Source organism: Carassius auratus, chromosome 6 (assembly GCF_003368295.1).
Source record: "Carassius auratus strain Wakin chromosome 6, ASM336829v1, whole genome shotgun sequence".
In the NCBI taxonomy this organism is placed as follows: domain Eukaryota; kingdom Metazoa; phylum Chordata; class Actinopteri; order Cypriniformes; family Cyprinidae; genus Carassius; species Carassius auratus.
Genome location: NC_039248.1, coordinates 3,287,594 through 3,305,964, shown reverse-complemented (window position 1 = coordinate 3,305,964; position 18,371 = coordinate 3,287,594). Strand labels below are relative to the sequence as shown.

The 18,371-nt window shown below is 38.7% G+C and overlaps 1 protein-coding gene across 1 annotated transcript; it reads left to right on the top strand.

The window, feature by feature from the left end:
- Positions 1–655: 655 nt before the first annotated feature.
- On the top strand, positions 656–17,985 carry stradb (STE20 related adaptor beta). Its single transcript, XM_026256319.1, has 13 exons — positions 656–872; positions 1,840–1,908; positions 2,045–2,097; positions 3,412–3,495; positions 6,168–6,264; positions 6,393–6,514; positions 7,892–8,000; positions 8,085–8,208; positions 8,278–8,449; positions 9,675–9,779; positions 9,862–10,109; positions 17,251–17,293; positions 17,396–17,985. Exons 3-13 carry the CDS (start codon positions 2,086–2,088, stop codon positions 17,555–17,557), a joined length of 1,278 nt encoding a protein of 425 aa, XP_026112104.1. The 5' UTR covers positions 656–872; positions 1,840–1,908; positions 2,045–2,085; the 3' UTR covers positions 17,558–17,985.
- The last annotated feature ends 386 nt before the right edge of the window (positions 17,986–18,371 follow it).

Genomic DNA, 18,371 nt, shown 5'->3' with positions numbered 1-18,371 from the left:
ATTCAGGGCAAATCTAGCTTCATTGAGCTACAATGACGTCATATAGTCCGCGACATTTATTTCATGATAAAAGTCCCTGAGAGATTTCTTTATGTATTAACGGATATAAATTACAAACATTATTATGCTTAGCCTATTGCATTTTTCAGAGTCTGTGTCTTTTTTTTGCCATATTGACATAACCTTGACACAAGCTAATCCTAAATATAATGTAAAATCTTTACATTTATGTGACGCTGCATTGCAAACAATTTGAATTGTGCTATATAAATAAACGTGAATTGAATTGAAGTGAATTTAATTGAATTGAATTAATAAAGTAAGACTGAATTTTGAGTGTTCGTGTAAAGGACGTGGAGAGAAGATAAAAACCTCCAGGTCCCTTATTAGAAAATAAAGAAAAATGTATACAGTTATTCTAGGGATTATAAACGTGCAGTTTAATTTAAGCTTGCCACTGTTTTTAGATCACTTCCTAACATGTCAGGAAATTATCTTAAATGATTATTTAAATGATAGAGGTGTGCAATTATTAATAGTTTAGGTGCTTTTATTATGCATACCCTTCTAGTTTAGGTTTAGTCGTGTGATCAAAAGACTTTTATTGTGGAAATTCCTCTGGTACGTCATTTACGGCATGTTTGAGAGACTTTTATTATGTAAATCTCAGCCGGGACTGTGAAGAAAAGCTTTGGCAAGTCAACTTACAAATGTTATTGGTCAATGTGAGAGACGCTGCGTGATCTTTCCTCATACAATAAAACTGTGATGTGACCGAAGTAACTGTAACTGCCCAGAACTGACGTTCGCCGTCAAAATTAAGGGCGCAAAATCAATTTACAGGAGAACCTCCATACACATGCATAACAATGGTGAGTTTTTGTCGTATCTGGCTCTCTTGAGCTTCTCATCAGTCTCAGAAAATTTGAGTATGCATGATATTAGAAAATAATAGTTTTTGTAGCTCGTAGGGAATGATATTAATCGTGCATTATTAATGTTAAATCATGTAAAAATTATCTACTACAGTCACCAAATGCGTTCATGCAACATTAAACATAATTAATATGAAACGGGTTGGATTGAAGTCCATTTTATTTTAGACGCTTCAAGTGCACCAGTGCTCTTCGTTAAAAAATGTATTTCTTAACCCTGTTAACCTACATGCAATCACTTTCAAGGACTAGGAAGGACACCTGCTGTCAGCTGCTCTGATAATTACATGATTAATATTTAACATGCATGTTTATGCATATCTATTTGTTTGCTGTATTGTGAACCAGTATGCATTATTTATTTTATGTTCAATTGCGGTTTAAGCAGTGACCTAATCTTGAGCTATATGCATTCAATAATCTTCTTATAAATATAAAGTGTAATCAGGCAAGAGTGAACTTATTTTAATGCTGCTAATATTAATTGCATAACAACACAAAATGGACTGTGTTTCCCAATGTCACCTCCGGGAATATCAGAGCTGATGCAACCAGACAGATATGACATCCTATCAAATGATATAACCGAAGAAGAAGAAGAAGATGATGATGATAATGATGATGTTTAGAGAGGAGAGAAGGTCATACTCATGCAGTCGGTCAAGCGGTGGCAGACACTGATTTCGGCTGCTCTGTTCGTGGACACAGTGTCTGCTACACGACCGGAATATGGATGCTGATATTCAGACAAGATGCATTTGAAATCAGACTATTAAAGCAGTTCTTAGAAAATAGAAATGTGTGCAATTGAAATGTGAGCTTTGGATCTGGATCATAATGCTGTTTAAGCTCTGAAAATTTGATATGTGCTTGAAAGCGTCTGTGCTAATGGTTTTCTTCATAGGACTCTAATGGAGCAGCGTGAGATGAGATGAAGTCTGTCTTGTATGCAGTGAAATCCGAGCAAAGCCAGGTAAGCGAAATACATTTTGCTTTTTTCAGGCATATTTTCTTGCTATGGGAAATGCAGCGTGGCACACTGGGAGCAGCCAGAAAACCACTGCTGGAGTGTTTTTGCAGCTGGTCTGATTGTTATTCACTGTCTTCAGAATCAGATAAATGAACTCCAGTGAAGCATCAGCTCAGCCTCATGTCGTTTCTGGTGAGAGTCAAATCTTTTCATCCCCGGCTTGCTTGTGCGAAGCTCAATGCATTCTGTATTTCATGCTTTCTGTGTTTAGTTCTTCATTTTGGGTATCAGAAATGTGTTTGCATGAAGGTTTTGATTCTGGGTTTAGTGTTCAGTACTGTAGAAGAGCTTTAGGGATGTATTTATGGGCTGAAGATGTTCGCTGAACAATATCCATGGCCTGATTATTCTCTAATCCCTAGATATCAGCAGATTTAATAATAAACGTCCTCATTAATATCCACCAATCCTCCACCTCACCTCTTAATCCAGGAGGCTCATGTCACTGTCTCACTCATAAAGACATGTTCTTGATTCAATAAAGGTTCTTTAAGCATGAAACAAATGAAAGTTGTGTTTGCAGTTTCCTCGTTAATACATAAATAAATAAATGTTTTCAACAGCCATTAAAAAGCATCTTCATTTTGCATTGTTTATAAGTAATTCCATAAAAGAACATTTAGATATCAAATCTGGGTAAAATTAACGGAAATTAGTGTTTTTTTCAAATATACATCAGTTAAATACTAATTATTGTAGATGACAATTCAACCTCTATTTAATATTTACCCAAAAATGCAAATTTACAGAGAATTTACTCACCCTCAGATCATCCAAGCTGTAGATGAGATGTTTCTTCATGGTTATAGATTTAGAGAGATATGTAGCATTGCATCACTTGCTCAGAAATGGATCCTCTGGAGTGAATGGGTGCCGTCAGAATGAGAGTCCAAACAGCTGATAAAAACATCACAATTAACCCACACCACTCCAGTCCATCAGTTAAAGGGATAGTAGAATTACTTGTGGATTATTGTGATGTTTTTATCAGCTGTTTGGAATCTCATTCTGACGGCACCCATTCACTTGCAGAGAATCCATTGGTCAATGCTACATATTTCCAAATCTGTTCCCATGAAGAAAAAAAACTCATCTACATCTTGAGTGTGAGTAAATTCTAAGCAAAGTTTTGTTTTTGGGTGGACTATTCCTTTAACGTCATAAAGAAATGTTCCGGGTTCAGTTTGTAAGAACAAACAAAATTTATTTCATGTTTTGCATTGAATACTGAAAATTCCTTTAACCATGACTTAATCACACATGGCAAGGCTGACTCTCCACCGCAGGATTTCCATAATCATCTCCTCTTTTTTTCCGTGTCTCTTCCCTTCAGCCCACCCTTGCTCAAGTCATGCATATTCATACTGTTGATACAGTCCTATTCATCTCCATATTCATGTGTGGGGTGGGGGGCGTGTCTCATGTCTCCTCCCCTCTTCCCCTCAGGACTGCACCTGTATCTCCTCCCACTCACAAGTCCAGTCCATCAGCATAGAGGAGCAGTATGAAGACATCAGCCATCAGTGCTCGGTCAGTAGAGTCTAACGGTAGATCATCTTGTCCTCTTCAAGAGAGATTCACACTGATTCAGTTAATGCACTACTGTTGGTCGTTAGCGGGAATGAGAAACAATTCAGAATTTAGGAGCTGGTTCATGTTGGAGTGAGAATTTGAATTGAATTTGTCACCAAACACAGTATGTTGAAATCCAAGGTTTGGGGTGCATTGGAGCTGCATTTATTTGATCCAAAGTACAGTAAAAACAGTAATAATGTGAAATATTATCATAATTAAAAATTACTGTTTTCTAGTGTGATATATTGTGAAATGTAATTTATTCCTGTGATCAAAGCTGAATTTTCAGTGTCACATGATCTTCAGAAATCATTCACTGATTGCTGCTCAAGAAACATGTCTTATTATTATCAGTGTTAAATACAGTTGTTCTGCATCCTATTATTGATGAAGGATCAACAGTTAAACCTAAAAGGATTTTTGATCAATAGATTTTTGATCTGACCAAGAAGGATAGCATTTATTTGAAATATATTTTTCTAACAATATAAATGTCTTTACTGTCATCCTTGCTGATATTTATTTCTTAAAATATTTTTTTAGAAAAAAAATTGATGATTATACTGTATGGCAACAAAAATAAATTAATTAATTAATTAATACTGATTGATAAATAAATACTGAAAATACCTTTTTACTTTTAAAAATACATTTGTTTTGTGCAAAATGTATAACATTATTTACAAAATTATTGCTTTTTTTAAATCAAAATCTTGAGTAAGTTCTGGGAAAATTACAGTGAACTATAATTTGCAATTATCAAATTATTTTGGAAATACCCAGTATTCCGTTAAATTCAATGTTCTGCTTTTATGAATTCAAATAAAAACTGTGTCCTGTTTAATGACTCAATGCAGATTGAATGAATGGAGTATTTGTTTCATTTGTTGTTGGTACTGGTCTGTTGTATGAGATCTGTGCTGTCTGTGGTAGATGCTGCATCATCGTGAACTCTTCTTCACTTTGTCGCATTGCCGTCAGCCGCAGTCGCCCACATCGCCTCAAATCACACAGACTCTGATTTCAAATGAATGACTTCCGTTTGATTTGTCACTGCAAATAGCTGTCAGCGTGAGAAGCCCTGTAGGATTTGGGAGGGCATAGTCACGGCAGAGAAACATCATCGCATAATCAAAACTCCAGTGAGCTTCAGATTGTTGTTGTGCTCAAGTGTTTTCTGAGCGGATCCATTGTATTGGGCATCACAAAGCAGTGTTTCTGTTCCATCGTTCTGGATGAAAGCGCACTTGTGCTGTTGTCCTGTGTTTTTGGCTGAAGGAGACATCTGTGGGTTGGCTTTAGAGTTTCCCATCCTGTGGCAGAAATATTTGGTTTTTGACTGCAGTGATCTGGGCCACTTTTCCATTCATGGACTCTCAGAAAATGCTTCAATAAAAGTTATAGTCTTATGAACTTAGTTAGAGTCTAAAATCTTGACATGTTTATACACTGTAGAAGCTACCTGAATAATTACAAATCTGGTTTAATGGCACAATGATTTGTCTCCCCCTAGAGTTCTCAGCTGTGTACTGCATGTCAAGTTGTGTGACTGCATTTGATCTACTGATGAATTGCAATATCACAAATTATTAAAAGCAAAAAAAAAAACCTGGAAGTTCAGGACTTGTACTTATGAAGGATTGAATGAGCTCCAATGAAGCATGTAATTAAGTCCTAGGTTTGATCTATTGTTTTCTTATTCAAACACACTTCTGCTGTAGTTCAGTGGCTCTAGCAGCTCTGAGGTTGTGTTTGATTCGCAGTTAATGCATGAACGTAATATGTATATGCCATTACTGAAATGCTTTTTATGTTATTCTCTCATTTCACTGATATCTTGAAATACACTACACCCACTAACCTCCATCTTTACCACAAAGATCTGCAAAATATCTGTTTCTCAGTGCTGTTATTTTAGTATTATACTATTATAGTTTTTACCAATATTTTGAATTACCTTTTATTTAGAATTTTCTTAATTAATGGTGTTTATTAATTTATTCATTTAGTTTAATTTATTTAGCTTTTATCTATTTCCAATCAGTAATTATTTTTCATTTTCATTTTAAGTTTTTTATTTTCATTTATTGTTACACTTTAATTCATGGAATACTATTCACTATTAACTAATTGCTTATTAGCATGCATATTACTAGAAAATTGGCTGTTTATTAATGTGTATAAAAAGCACATATTAATGCCTTATTCTGCATATGACCGTATTCTACATCCCTTATCCCTCAACATAATCACTACAACAACCAGCATACATACTTATAAATTAGGAGTTTATGAAGGGGGAAACTCCTACCATATTTATAGTTATTTCAGTTTTATTTCAATTAGTTAACAATAAAAACATGTTTCTCAGTCAATATTATCATGTTGGATAAAACTGATCTGAGGCCAGACTTCATCTTCAGTCTCTGAAGCATCACATTAGTGTTAGTCACAGAACAGGAAGTGTCTTATTATGTTCTGTTTCTATTTGATTCTTCCCTAGAATAACCCAGTAAACATGACCAGCGTTGTGTGGAGTGTTTTATCAGGTCGAGTCGTGTCTGTGTGTGTGTGTGTGTGTGTGTGTTATATGTTTGTTCATGTGTGCTGTGTTCTGTGTCTGACAGAGCAGTGATGTCTCTCCATGTTCTGTGTTGACGGATGAAGATGACATCACAGATCTTTCCACTGACCCCGCCCACTATCAGCTGCTCTCACAACTGGGTAATGACCCTGACCTACTTTATACAGTATATGATATGAGCTAGTTACTGCCTGAAATCTCATGTCTATATCATGTGTTTATATGGCTGTGTTTTGTCCTCTGTGTGTGTGTGTGTGTGTGTGTGCAGGCCGGGGCTTTAATAACCTCAGTCAGGTGAGCATGGCCCGACACACACCTTCTGGTCGGCTGGTGGCGGTGAAAAACACGAACCTGGATGAGTGCACAGAAGATGAGCTGCTGCAGCTGATGGTGTGTACATGCGTATGAGAACATCACGCTGATTTCTACTGTTTTAATATTCAACTTTATAATAACGCTTGGCATATACAATTACAGTCAAAAAATATATGTATTTTTTAATCAAATTGACTATTGAAACTTATAAATAACTTATAAATAACTACATATATATATAAAAACAAAAGGAATTTGTTTTTCGTAACAGAAGCTCCGCAGTGCAACAGAATGACAGAGACAGAACAAAAACACAGATAAAAAAAATATATATATATATATAAATAGAACAAGTAAGGGATAGAAATTATACAAATTGACAATTTTATATATTGTATTGTATTATCATTTATATATTGTATACTATAAATATAATACATTTATAATTTATATACTACAGGGGTCAGTTTTTTAAAATGTATACATTATATAAAAGCTGAATAAATAAGCTTTCCATTGATGTAGCCTATGGTTTGTTAGGATGAGACAATGTTCGGTGAGAGATTCGTCTCAGGGTGAAAAAAAATGTGTACGAGTGTGTATATTATTGCATGCATGTATATAATTAAGAAAATATGTTTTATATATTATGATGTTAGGTAAAAAAAATGTTAGCCTCAATGCACTGTAAGTCGCTTTGGATAAAAGCTTCTGCTAAATGCATAAATGTAATTTAATTTAATTTAATTTAACATACATATATATATATATAAATGTATATATGTGTAAATATCTTCTGAATATATACAGTATGTGTGTGTATTTATATATACATAATAAATAAACAGTACGTTTGTTTTGGACTTGATCATTCATGATTGATTAAATAACAGCATTAATATATATATTTGAAAATAATCGTTGTAGTGAAAGTTAATAACTTTTTAACAATGAAAACATGTTGCATACATAGTTATATAATACCTATTTTCCATTAGTAAATGTGTAAATTTTTTTAGTTTAATGACCATTTTTATTGTGATATGGAACGTTCCCAAAATGCCCCCCCCCCCCCCCCCCAATAAAAAAGAATAACTAAACAACAAGAAAAGTAGCCTATAAGACTTATAATTAAAAATTATTTTTGAAGTCATTCCATGAAACAGATTGACAATAATGTCATTATTCGAAGCAAATATAACAGCAATTGTGTTTGCAACAATATGAGAGCGAGTAAATAATGAAATAAAGAGCTAATGCATCAATGCCTTAAAGCAATAGTTCTCCCAAAAATGAACATTCTATCATTATTTTCCCCTGTAATGATGATTAAACTATTGCTTTGAGGATTGACTGTATTTGTGGGACATTTTCAGAATTTTAGAAGCATACACAAATCTTATATAGACAAAATTGCTGGTGCATTTATAGTTATGTGTGTGTTATTTGCAGAATGAGGTTCTGCTGTCCAGACGGTTTCGTCACCCGAACCTGCTGACGTCCAGACTGGTGTTCAGCTCCTGCTGTCAGCTCTGGGTGCTGTCTCCTCTCATGAGCTACGGTAAGACTCACCTGTAATTTACATCCTCTTTCGCTTCCCATCCTTCCCTTGTTTCATTTCCCTCTCCGCACGCGTCTCATACAGGTTCTGCAGACTCTCTGCTCAGGTCGTGTTTTCCGGACGGAATGAGCGAGTCTCTGATAGCGTACCTGCTGTACGGGGTGCTCCGAGCGCTGGAGTACCTGCATCACATGGGTTACGTGCACAGGTGAGCACTCGATGACTGTTTCACAGAGCCCTAAATGAATCTGGTCTCCTCATCTGGTGCGTCCTGCAGGGGTGTGAAGGCCAGTCATGTGCTGCTGTCAGCTGAAGGCCGTGTGTGTTTGTCGGGGCTGCAGAGTGTGTACAGTCTGATGAAGGATGGCAAGAGGATGAGAGCTGTGTTTGACATGCCTCAACACAGTCCGTCTCTGCTGCCCTGGCTGAGTCCTGAGCTCCTGCGACAGGTGACGCTCACACCCTCCACACAGTATAGTAGCATTATAGACTGTTTATAACAGTACACAATTTATAAATGGCAAGACAACTTAAAAAAATTATTACAAATTAAAGAAATTAATTAAGATTAGATTGTATCACAGATATTCTAAATGTAAAAAAACGAGCATGCACTTTATTTATTATTGTGAGAGAAAAATTCTGGTGTAATTATGTTGAAAATGCCATCTCAGGAATAAATTGCATTTTAAAATATATGTTGAAATGGAAAACAGTTTTAAATTGTAATTATGTTTTACAATATTACTTTTTTTGCTGTATTTTTGTTAAAAATGCAGATAAATAATAATAAAAAAAAACATAAATAAATCCCCAAACTTTTAAACTAAATAACTTACTTAAGATTTTTAACTTCCTTTATTTCAGTGAGTTGTCAACATTCCTCATTTACATTTAACAATTCTTGCCAAACACTTACCAATTTTTATTTTATCTTATTTTTCCAATTTAACTTGATGCACTTAATTATCTGTGTCTGTGTTAGTGCTGTCAAACAATTAATTGTGATTAATCGCATCCAAAAGAAAAGTTTTTATTTACACAATATATGTATGTGTGCATATTTATTATGTATGTATAAATACAAACATGCATGTATATATTTCAGAAAAATTGGTTTTTATAAATTAAATGTATAAATTTATAATAAAAATTATATGAATATAAATATAATGTTAATAGTGTAACATGTAAATAGTTAAACAATATATACTGTGTGTGTGTGTGTGTGTGTGTATTTATATATACAAAATAAATGTACACAGACCACACACATATAATGCAAACAAATTGTTTTATTTTTTATTTCACGATTAATCGTTTGACAGCACTATATATATATATATATATATATATATATATATATATATATATATATATATATATATATATATATATATATATATATATATATATATGTATGTATGTATGTGTGTGTGTGTGTGTATATAAAAGTACATTTAAAAATATGTATAAGGTTTATTAAAAAAGTTTAATAATATCTTAATACTAAACTAATAATACATTTAATATTGGCTGATAACTGATATGTTACTAATATATTTTACATTCTTATTTATAAGGCCTGGTCAATGTCAATACCAACATCAGTTCCAAACATTCAGCTTCATGAGAAACTATGCTGGGTTTTGTGTCTGTCTTTCTGTGATGAAGGATCTTCATGGATATGGAGTGAAGTCAGACATCTACAGTCTGGGAATCGTGGCGTGTGAGCTGGTCAGTGGCAGAGTGCCATTCCAGGACATGCCGCCCACTCTGGTACTGCAGTTCTTCATCTACTGCACCTGTGAGCATGAAACCCTGATCACTGAACACTCACTTCCTGTTTCTTCTTCTACAGATGCTGCTTCAGAAGCTGCGAGGTTCTCACTGCTGTCTCCTCGACGTCCCTCCTTACCCTCTCGGAGACATGGGTGCGCTCAAGGTGTCCCGTTCCGGTGTGGATTCGGGCATCGGTGAGAGTGTTGCGACCGGAAGTCTGACCCGTACTGCCACAGCAGAGAGACCTCAAAGCCCAGCCCCCAAAAACCACTCAGCCACACTGCACAACCTGGTCCAACTGTGCCTGCAGCAGGAGCCTGAGCGCAGGTACATACACACAGACCCTTAGCAGATGTTACAGCTCAGAATTAACAATTAATAGTCTTTGGGGTGGCAGTTCTGTCTTTGCAAGGTTTAGTTGAAGGTAATGGTCCTTGTGGTGGCCCAAGCCACACAGGATGACCAATTGGCAAGGAAGGGTAATACCAGCACCCAAGTTATGTTTTAGGTACATAGGTTAAGTAATTTTTTGCAATAGCCACACCCCAAACAATTCATGATTTAGAAACATTGATAATGTAGTTTATTTCAGTTATCATATAATATTATTTGTCTTAGCAACACACTGTTTAAATGAAGTGCACACATTTTCACATTGTAGGGCTATGTAAATATTTTCTGTTTATTAATCATTGTTTCTTTGTTACCATGTTGGAGAGAGCTCTGTCCTGGGGGGGGGAAGAAAGGTGTGGCCAAGGGTGGAGGACTGTGATATCCTGTGACCTGCCAATTAAGCCATACCATGTGCTGCCATGTTAGAGGGGGGTTTGGGTTTAGTTTGTTGGCTCTGTAATTGTTTGTACTTGTCTCCCATTTTTTATTTTCCCCTTTTTGTGTAAATTGGTTTTGTCAAGTCACTATATATGTTCCCTGGTGTCTCATTCTGTGAGGTGAGGTTGTTAAGTTCATATTCTGTTTTGTTGTATGCTGTTTTGAGTATAGTTATATTTTGTTGACCTCTTTTATAGGCCTAGTTGTTAATTTTTTGGTTTCTATTGTTCAGTATTTTTTTGGGGTGTAATAAAATAACCCATTTTCTAAAGAAACTTCTGTTTTCCTCATGGCCGGACTGTTTGGCCCGTGACAATTGGTGGCAGCGGTGGGATATCCAGTTGAGGAAATTTTTTCTTTTTTTTGAAGAAAAAATGATAAAGGGAAAAGGAGGGAAAAGATGTGGTCCTTCTACTGTGGCACAGGAGAAACTAGCCAGTGAAGAGGAAGAAGGTGGAGCCTTAGGAGGGGTTGAGGATACAGAGGGCAAGGAGCCAACTCTGTCTGACTTGATGGCCATTTTTCAGACACATATGGGGCAGCAGGATGCTCGAGAGGCAAAGCAGAATGAGGTAACTGCAAGACAAGAACAACGTTTTAAAGCTCTTCAACACCAGTTTCAGCTTTTGCAGTTAGAAGTTCAGGCCCGAACATCTGTGGCACCAAATCCTCTTTCAGAGGACTCCGATCCCCCGGATAGGGAGGTTCAATCATCCACTATGCACCCTCTGCCAGATCCAGCTCGGGAGGCCTCTGGAGGTCAGTATTTCTCGCAACATAAGCCCAGGTTGGATAAATTAACTGAGGATGATGATATTGAACATTTTCTCATGACATTTGAACGCATTGCTGTAGCATACAGGTGGCATAAAGCGGATTGGATTTTTCAGTTAGTTCCATTACTAGCGGGCAAAGCTAGAGGGGCATATGTGCATATGGACTTTGATGACTCCCTTGACTATGAGCAGGTAAAATCAGCCATTCTAGCTAAATATGACATTAACCCTGAGACCTACAGGCAGAGATTCCGTTCCCTAGAGGTGGATCCTGATGAGAGCCCCAAGGAGCTGTATGCAAGGCTAAAGGAGCTTTATGGAAAGTGGATTCAGCCCAAAGGTAAAACCACCCAGCAAATCGGTGAAGTGATAATACTGGAACAGTATCTGGGAATGTTGTCTCCTGAGCTGCAGGTCTGGGTCCGAGAGCATGACCCAGATTCGGCCATGGAGGCTGCTAGACTGGCTGAGGTTTTTGTGGCTGCCCGAGAGAAGCGTCAACCATGGAGTTACAACTCATGGAGAAATGCGACGGACTATCGCAAACCAACATACCACCCAGACGCTGGGGTGGGTAAGTTTCCAATGAGGGAAAGCCAGCCAGCTAACAGACCAGTAAAATCCTTAGGGAGAAAGCCGATCTGTTATCTTTGTGGAGTAGAAGGCCATACAAAACCTATGTGCCCTAAAAATTCAGTTAACGTGACTCAGATGTGCTTTGTACCACGAATTCAGGAGGAGCCTGATCTCAAGAAGGTCCAGTCTATTAAACTGAAAGATATTGAAGTTAATGGAATAATGCTCAAGGCTCTGCTTGATTCCGGAAGTGATCAGACTCTGGTGCATAGGAAGTTTGTACCTCCCAACATAATTAGCACGGAAGACACCATACCTATCTGTTGTGTACATGGGGATGAAAAGAGCTATTCGACAGCTGATATGTATATTAAAGTAGATGGGCAGACATACCTGTTGAACATTGGGGTTGTTGATAGCTTACCTTTTCCTGCTGTGCTGGGGAGAGACTTTCCAGTGCTGTTTGATTTGATGCAGTCAGATCGTAGAAAATGCAACGCAGTTGTTACTAGAGCACAGGCGACCAAATCCAATGACTACTCTGAGACTCTATGTACCCTGCCTTTCTATAATGAGGAGTTGGAGACCGCACCCGGGAAGTCTCAGAAAACTCGCAGACAGAGACGGCAGGAGAAGTTCCAAAATACAGTGGTAAAACCATCAACACCTCCTGAACCCAAGTTATCCTTGGGATTTCAAATGCCAGAGAACCTAATCGAAATGCAGAAAGCTGATCCATCTTTAGTGTCTCTTTTTCAGAAAGCAGAGGGGAGGGACCCGGGAGCTGGGCAAGACTCCAACAGAGATGAGTACATTCTGCAAAGTGGCCTGCTCTACCGTCAACAGGGGTCAGTGTTGCAGTTAGTGGCTCCTCAAGCAACTAGACATACCATACTCACCATGGGGCATTCTATTCCCTGGGCTGGCCACCTGGGTAAGCACAAAACTGCAGCACGCATCAAACGCCACTTTCACTGGCCTGGCTTAAGCAGAGAGGTGGCTGAATTTTGTAGAAGCTGCCCTCAGTGCCAAATTACATCGGCTAAAACTCCCTCCAAGGCTCCCCTCCGACCCTTACCCATCATTGGCACCCCATTTGAGCGCCTGGGAATGGATATTGTGGGTCCTGTGGAGAGAAGTAAATCGGGGAACCGGTACATGCTGGTTATAACAGATTATGCTACAAAATACCCTGAAGTCTTTCCACTAAAGTCTATAAAAGCAAAATCAGTGGCTTTCTGTTTGGTGCAGTTCTTTTCCAGAGTAGGTTTTCCTTCTGAAATACTAACTGATCAAGGAACTAATTTTATGTCTACACTACTAAAACAAGTGTACCAGCTACTCGGTATAAGGAGCCTGAGAACTACGCCGTATCACCCCCAAACAGATGGACTGACAGAGCGCTTTAATCAGACCTTGAAGCAGATGATCAGGAAATTTGTCAACGATAGTGGTACAGACTGGGATCAGTGGCTGCCTTATCTCCTGTTTGCCTACAGGGAAGTACCCCAAGCCTCCACTGGTTTCTCTCCCTTTGAACTTTTGTACGGGCATGAAGTACGGGGTCCTCTCTCGCTGCTGAGAGAGATTTGGGAGGGAGGAAAAGGAAAAGGGGAATCGATTAATATAATATCCCATGTTGTACAGATGAGAGAGCAGCTGGAAAGGATGAGCGAACTCGCCCAATCACATATGGAGGAGGCCCAGCAACAGCAGAAGTCCTGGTATGACCGGTCAGCCCGGCAGAGATCTTTCAACCCGGGACAGAAGGTGCTGGTGCTCCTCCCCAGTGACGACAACAAACTTCTGGCAAAGTGGCAGGGGCCGTTCACGATTCTAAAGAAACTTGGGCCTACCACATATCAGGTAGCAACCCCTAGGCGGCCTCGGTTGAGCAGGACACTTCATATAAATCTCCTGAAGGAGTGGGTGCAGCGACCTGAACAAAAAGAGGTGATGCTTATCAGAGGTGTGAGAGAGGAAGAGGAAGTGGATGAACAGTACTTGCCTTCAGCTGGGGTTCTAGGGGGCCACAACCTCAACCACCTCTCTGAAGAAAAGCAGCTTCAGGTGAGAGAAATCTGTGGTTATGGGGTATTCCAGGAGAATCCTGGGAGGACCGATATGGTTGAACATGACATTGTTGTTAAGGAGGGGTCGTCAGTAAGGAGGCTTAGTTACAGGATTCCGGAATGGCTGCTGACCTCACTGAAGAAGGAGACTGACCTGATGCTGTCCCTGGGGATCATTGAGCCTTCTAGAAGTGAGTGGTGTAACCCAGTGGTCCTGGTGCCAAAGAAGGACGGAAGCATAAGGTTCTGCATCGACTTCAGGTACCTGAATTCTATTTCTCAGTTTGATTCATATCCCACCCCAAGAATTGATGAACTGTTGGAACGATTGGGGAAGGCAAAGTTCTTGACCACAATAGATCTGTGTAAGGGTTACTGGCAGGTTCCACTAACTGAGCGGTCCAGGGGGTTGACAGCCTTCAGGACTCCATGGGGTCTCTTCCAGTTTACAGTCATGCCATTTGGTTTACATGGGGCTCCAGCCACCTTCCAGAGGCTTATGGACCAGGTACTGGGTGGTTTTACTGATTTTGCAGCTGCATATCTGGATGACATTGTCATTTATAGTACCGCCTGGAAAGAACACTTGGAACATCTGCGTGCTGTCTTGGAGCGTCTCCATTCTACCGGGCTGACCATAAATGCATCAAAGTGTGTCTTCGCTGCTGCAGAGACAGAGTACCTTGGTCACATTATTGGAAATGGGGTGATACGGCCACAGGTCAACAAGATTCAGGCCATAGAGTCCTCTCCGCTGCCACAGACAAGGAAGCAACTACGGTCTTTCTTGGGTATGGCAGGCTTTTATCACCGCTTCATCCCACAGTTCTCCAATAGAGCAGCTCTCCTCACAGACATGACAGGATCTAGGTGTCCCAACCAGATCCAGTGGACAGAAGAGGCAGTGGCAGCTTTCCACGACATTCAGCAATCACTAAGTAAGGAACCAGTTCTGTATAGTCCAAACTTTAATGATGATTTCATTCTGCAAACAGATGCTTCCGATAGAGGTCTAGGAGCAGTGCTTCTCCAGGGGCCACCAGAGGACCGCCATCCAGTTGCTTACATTAGCCGTAAAATGTTCTCCAGAGAGTTGAGGTATTCAACGGTGGAAAAGGAGGCACTGGCTATAAAGTGGGCTCTCGACTCCCTTCGTTACTACCTCCTGGGCAGAGAATTTACTCTTGAGACCGATCACAAAGCTCTTCAGTGGCTGAAGCGAATGAAGGATACTAATGGCCGGATTACTCGCTGGTATCTGGCATTACAGCCTTTTCGCTTCATAATCCAGCACATCCCCGGCAAAGTAAACGTTACTGCAGACTACCTCTCTCGCAGTACCAGCGAGAGTCCTGAAGAGGGGGGGTGTGTGGTGGCCCAAGCCACACAGGATGACCAATTGGCAAGGAAGGGTAATACCAGCACCCAAGTTATGTTTTAGGTACATAGGTTAAGTAATTTTTTGCAATAGCCACACCCCAAACAATTCATGATTTAGAAACATTGATAATGTAGTTTATTTCAGTTATCATATAATATTATTTGTCTTAGCAACACACTGTTTAAATGAAGTGCACACATTTTCACATTGTAGGGCTATGTAAATATTTTCTGTTTATTAATCATTGTTTCTTTGTTACCATGTTGGAGAGAGCTCTGTCCTGGGGGGGGGAAGAAAGGTGTGGCCAAGGGTGGAGGACTGTGATATCCTGTGACCTGCCAATTAAGCCATACCATGTGCTGCCATGTTAGAGGGGGGTTTGGGTTTAGTTTGTTGGCTCTGTAATTGTTTGTACTTGTCTCCCATTTTTTATTTTCCCCTTTTTGTGTAAATTGGTTTTGTCAAGTCACTATATATGTTCCCTGGTGTCTCATTCTGTGAGGTGAGGTTGTTAAGTTCATATTCTGTTTTGTTGTATGCTGTTTTGAGTATAGTTATATTTTGTTGACCTCTTTTATAGGCCTAGTTGTTAATTTTTTGGTTTCTATTGTTCAGTATTTTTTTGGGGTGTAATAAAATAACCCATTTTCTAAAGAAACTTCTGTTTTCCTCATGGCCGGACTGTTTGGCCCGTGACAGTCCTTCATCCAGTAAGAAATGTCTGTTAGGCAAGCTGAGATGAGAGCAGCTACCGTTGGATCATCAGGATGGAATGAGATGTAGAGTTGAGTGTCATCAGCATAGCAGTGGTATGGAAAGCCATGTTTCTGAATGACAGAACCTAATGATGCCATGTAGACAGAGAAGAGAAGTGGTCCAAGAACTGAGCCCTGAGGCACCCCAGTAGATAGATGTTGTGACTTGGACACCTCACCTCTTCAAGATACTTTGAAGGACCTACAGTATCTGATAGGCAAGACTCAAACCACTGGAGATTGGTTCCTGAGATGTACTTTGCCAGTAGGGTTGACAGGAGGATCTGGTGGTTAACCGTGTCAAAAGCAGAGGACCGATCAAGCAAGATATGTATTGAAGATTTGGAGTCCACTCTTGCCAGACTTAGGGCTTCTACAACTGAGAGCAAGGCAGTCTCAGTTGAATGTCCACTTCTGAAGCTAGACTGATTGCTGTCGAGGAGGTTGGTCTGTGTGGGAAAGGCAGAGACTTGGTTGAACACAGTTTGTTCAAGTGTTTTTGCAATAAAAAGGGAAAGGAAAAGGGTTTTTTCAATGAAAGGAGGAAACTGGTCTGTAGTTTTCTAAAAGAGATGGGTTAAAGGTGGGTTTCTTAAGTAGTGGAGTTATACGAGTCTCTCTAAATGTTGAGGTAAAAACACCAGTGTGAAGGGATGTGTTAATGATGTGAGTGAGAGCAGCTACAACTGCAGGAGAAATGGCTTGAAGGAGATGGGAAGGAATAGGATCAAGCGGGCAAGTAGTAGATTGATTTGAAATGATGAGTTTGGAGACCTCTGCTTTAGAGTGAAGAGAAGGATGTGAATGAGTGTATGTTTGCTGCTAAGATGTGCTTGTCAGATTGAGATGTGCAAAATTGTGCACTGATGGTTTTAATTTAATTAATGAAGAATGTGGCAAATTCGTCAGCTGTTAGAGTGGATGAAGGAGGGAGAGGAGGCGGACAAAGGAGGGAGGAAAATTTTTGAAAGAGCATGCAATAAGTTTTGACCCTGTCCAGAGCTGATGAAAAAATATAAAAATAAACCTTTTTACCTTTATTGAACCCTGTGTATAATGTGTGTGTTTGTCGTTCAGGCCATCTGCGACAGCTCTCCTCACTCATCCCTTCTTCAGACAGGTACATTAATCCTTTCACCAAGCTGTCATAAACTTGACCCTGTCTTCAGTCTCACAGAGTAGTCTAAAGTAATGCATGTATTGATCTGTATTGATCTTCCAGGTGAAGAAACACACAAGGGACTCCTTCCTCAGTTTGATGTATCCGGCCGTGCCAGTGTCCTGTCCTCCAGACACGCCTCCGTCCGAAACACCTACCAAGACCAGCAACACCCCGTCACCCACCGACCCTGAGCCCGAGGACGGCATGTGGGACTTTTCCTAAATCTCGCCGCCTGTTTCTGTCTCCATCTCATATTTTTTTTGTCCATTTCTCACCCATTTCTCCATAAGTATATTCTGTATTAATCCATCCTAACCAGCTGTTAGGTTGCTGTTCACTTGTTTGTATTTGTCACCTCATTCTATGGTAGCCCCAACCGCAGAGAAATCTCACTAAATCCCATCTCTATATGGACCGAAGTATTGATGACATCATCACGCACTTATGGGCATATCTACAATTTTTAGCCAATCAAATGCTCTCTAGAACGAGCACATACAAGCTGCCTAGTCATTTCCTGACTAGGTAGAGCAAGTAAAAACTCGTAGTCAATGGCTTTGACTTAAACTAAAAGCCTATTAACTTGGGCTGCATGATTCATTGAAATAAAACAGAATTTGTGATACAGTCTGTTTATTAAATATCAAAGACTGCTTTGATTGAATTTATTAAATAAATATATATATATATATATATATATACATATATATATATATATATATATATATATATATATATATATATATATATATATATATATATATATATATATATATATTTCCTAAATACTTGATATGTTTAATTTTACAGTAAATATGACAATACTAATATTTCTTCTTTGATAATTGTTATTTATCAATAATCATGATAATGATACTACTACTAATAATAATGGTTTTCTTGAACACCATTTTAATTTTACTGTGAAATATTATTATTATTATTGAGAAATACAAATTATTAAATTATAAATATTTCTTTTTATTTCACTGTAGAATAAAATGGCTATTTTATTTTTCAATATTAATAATAATAA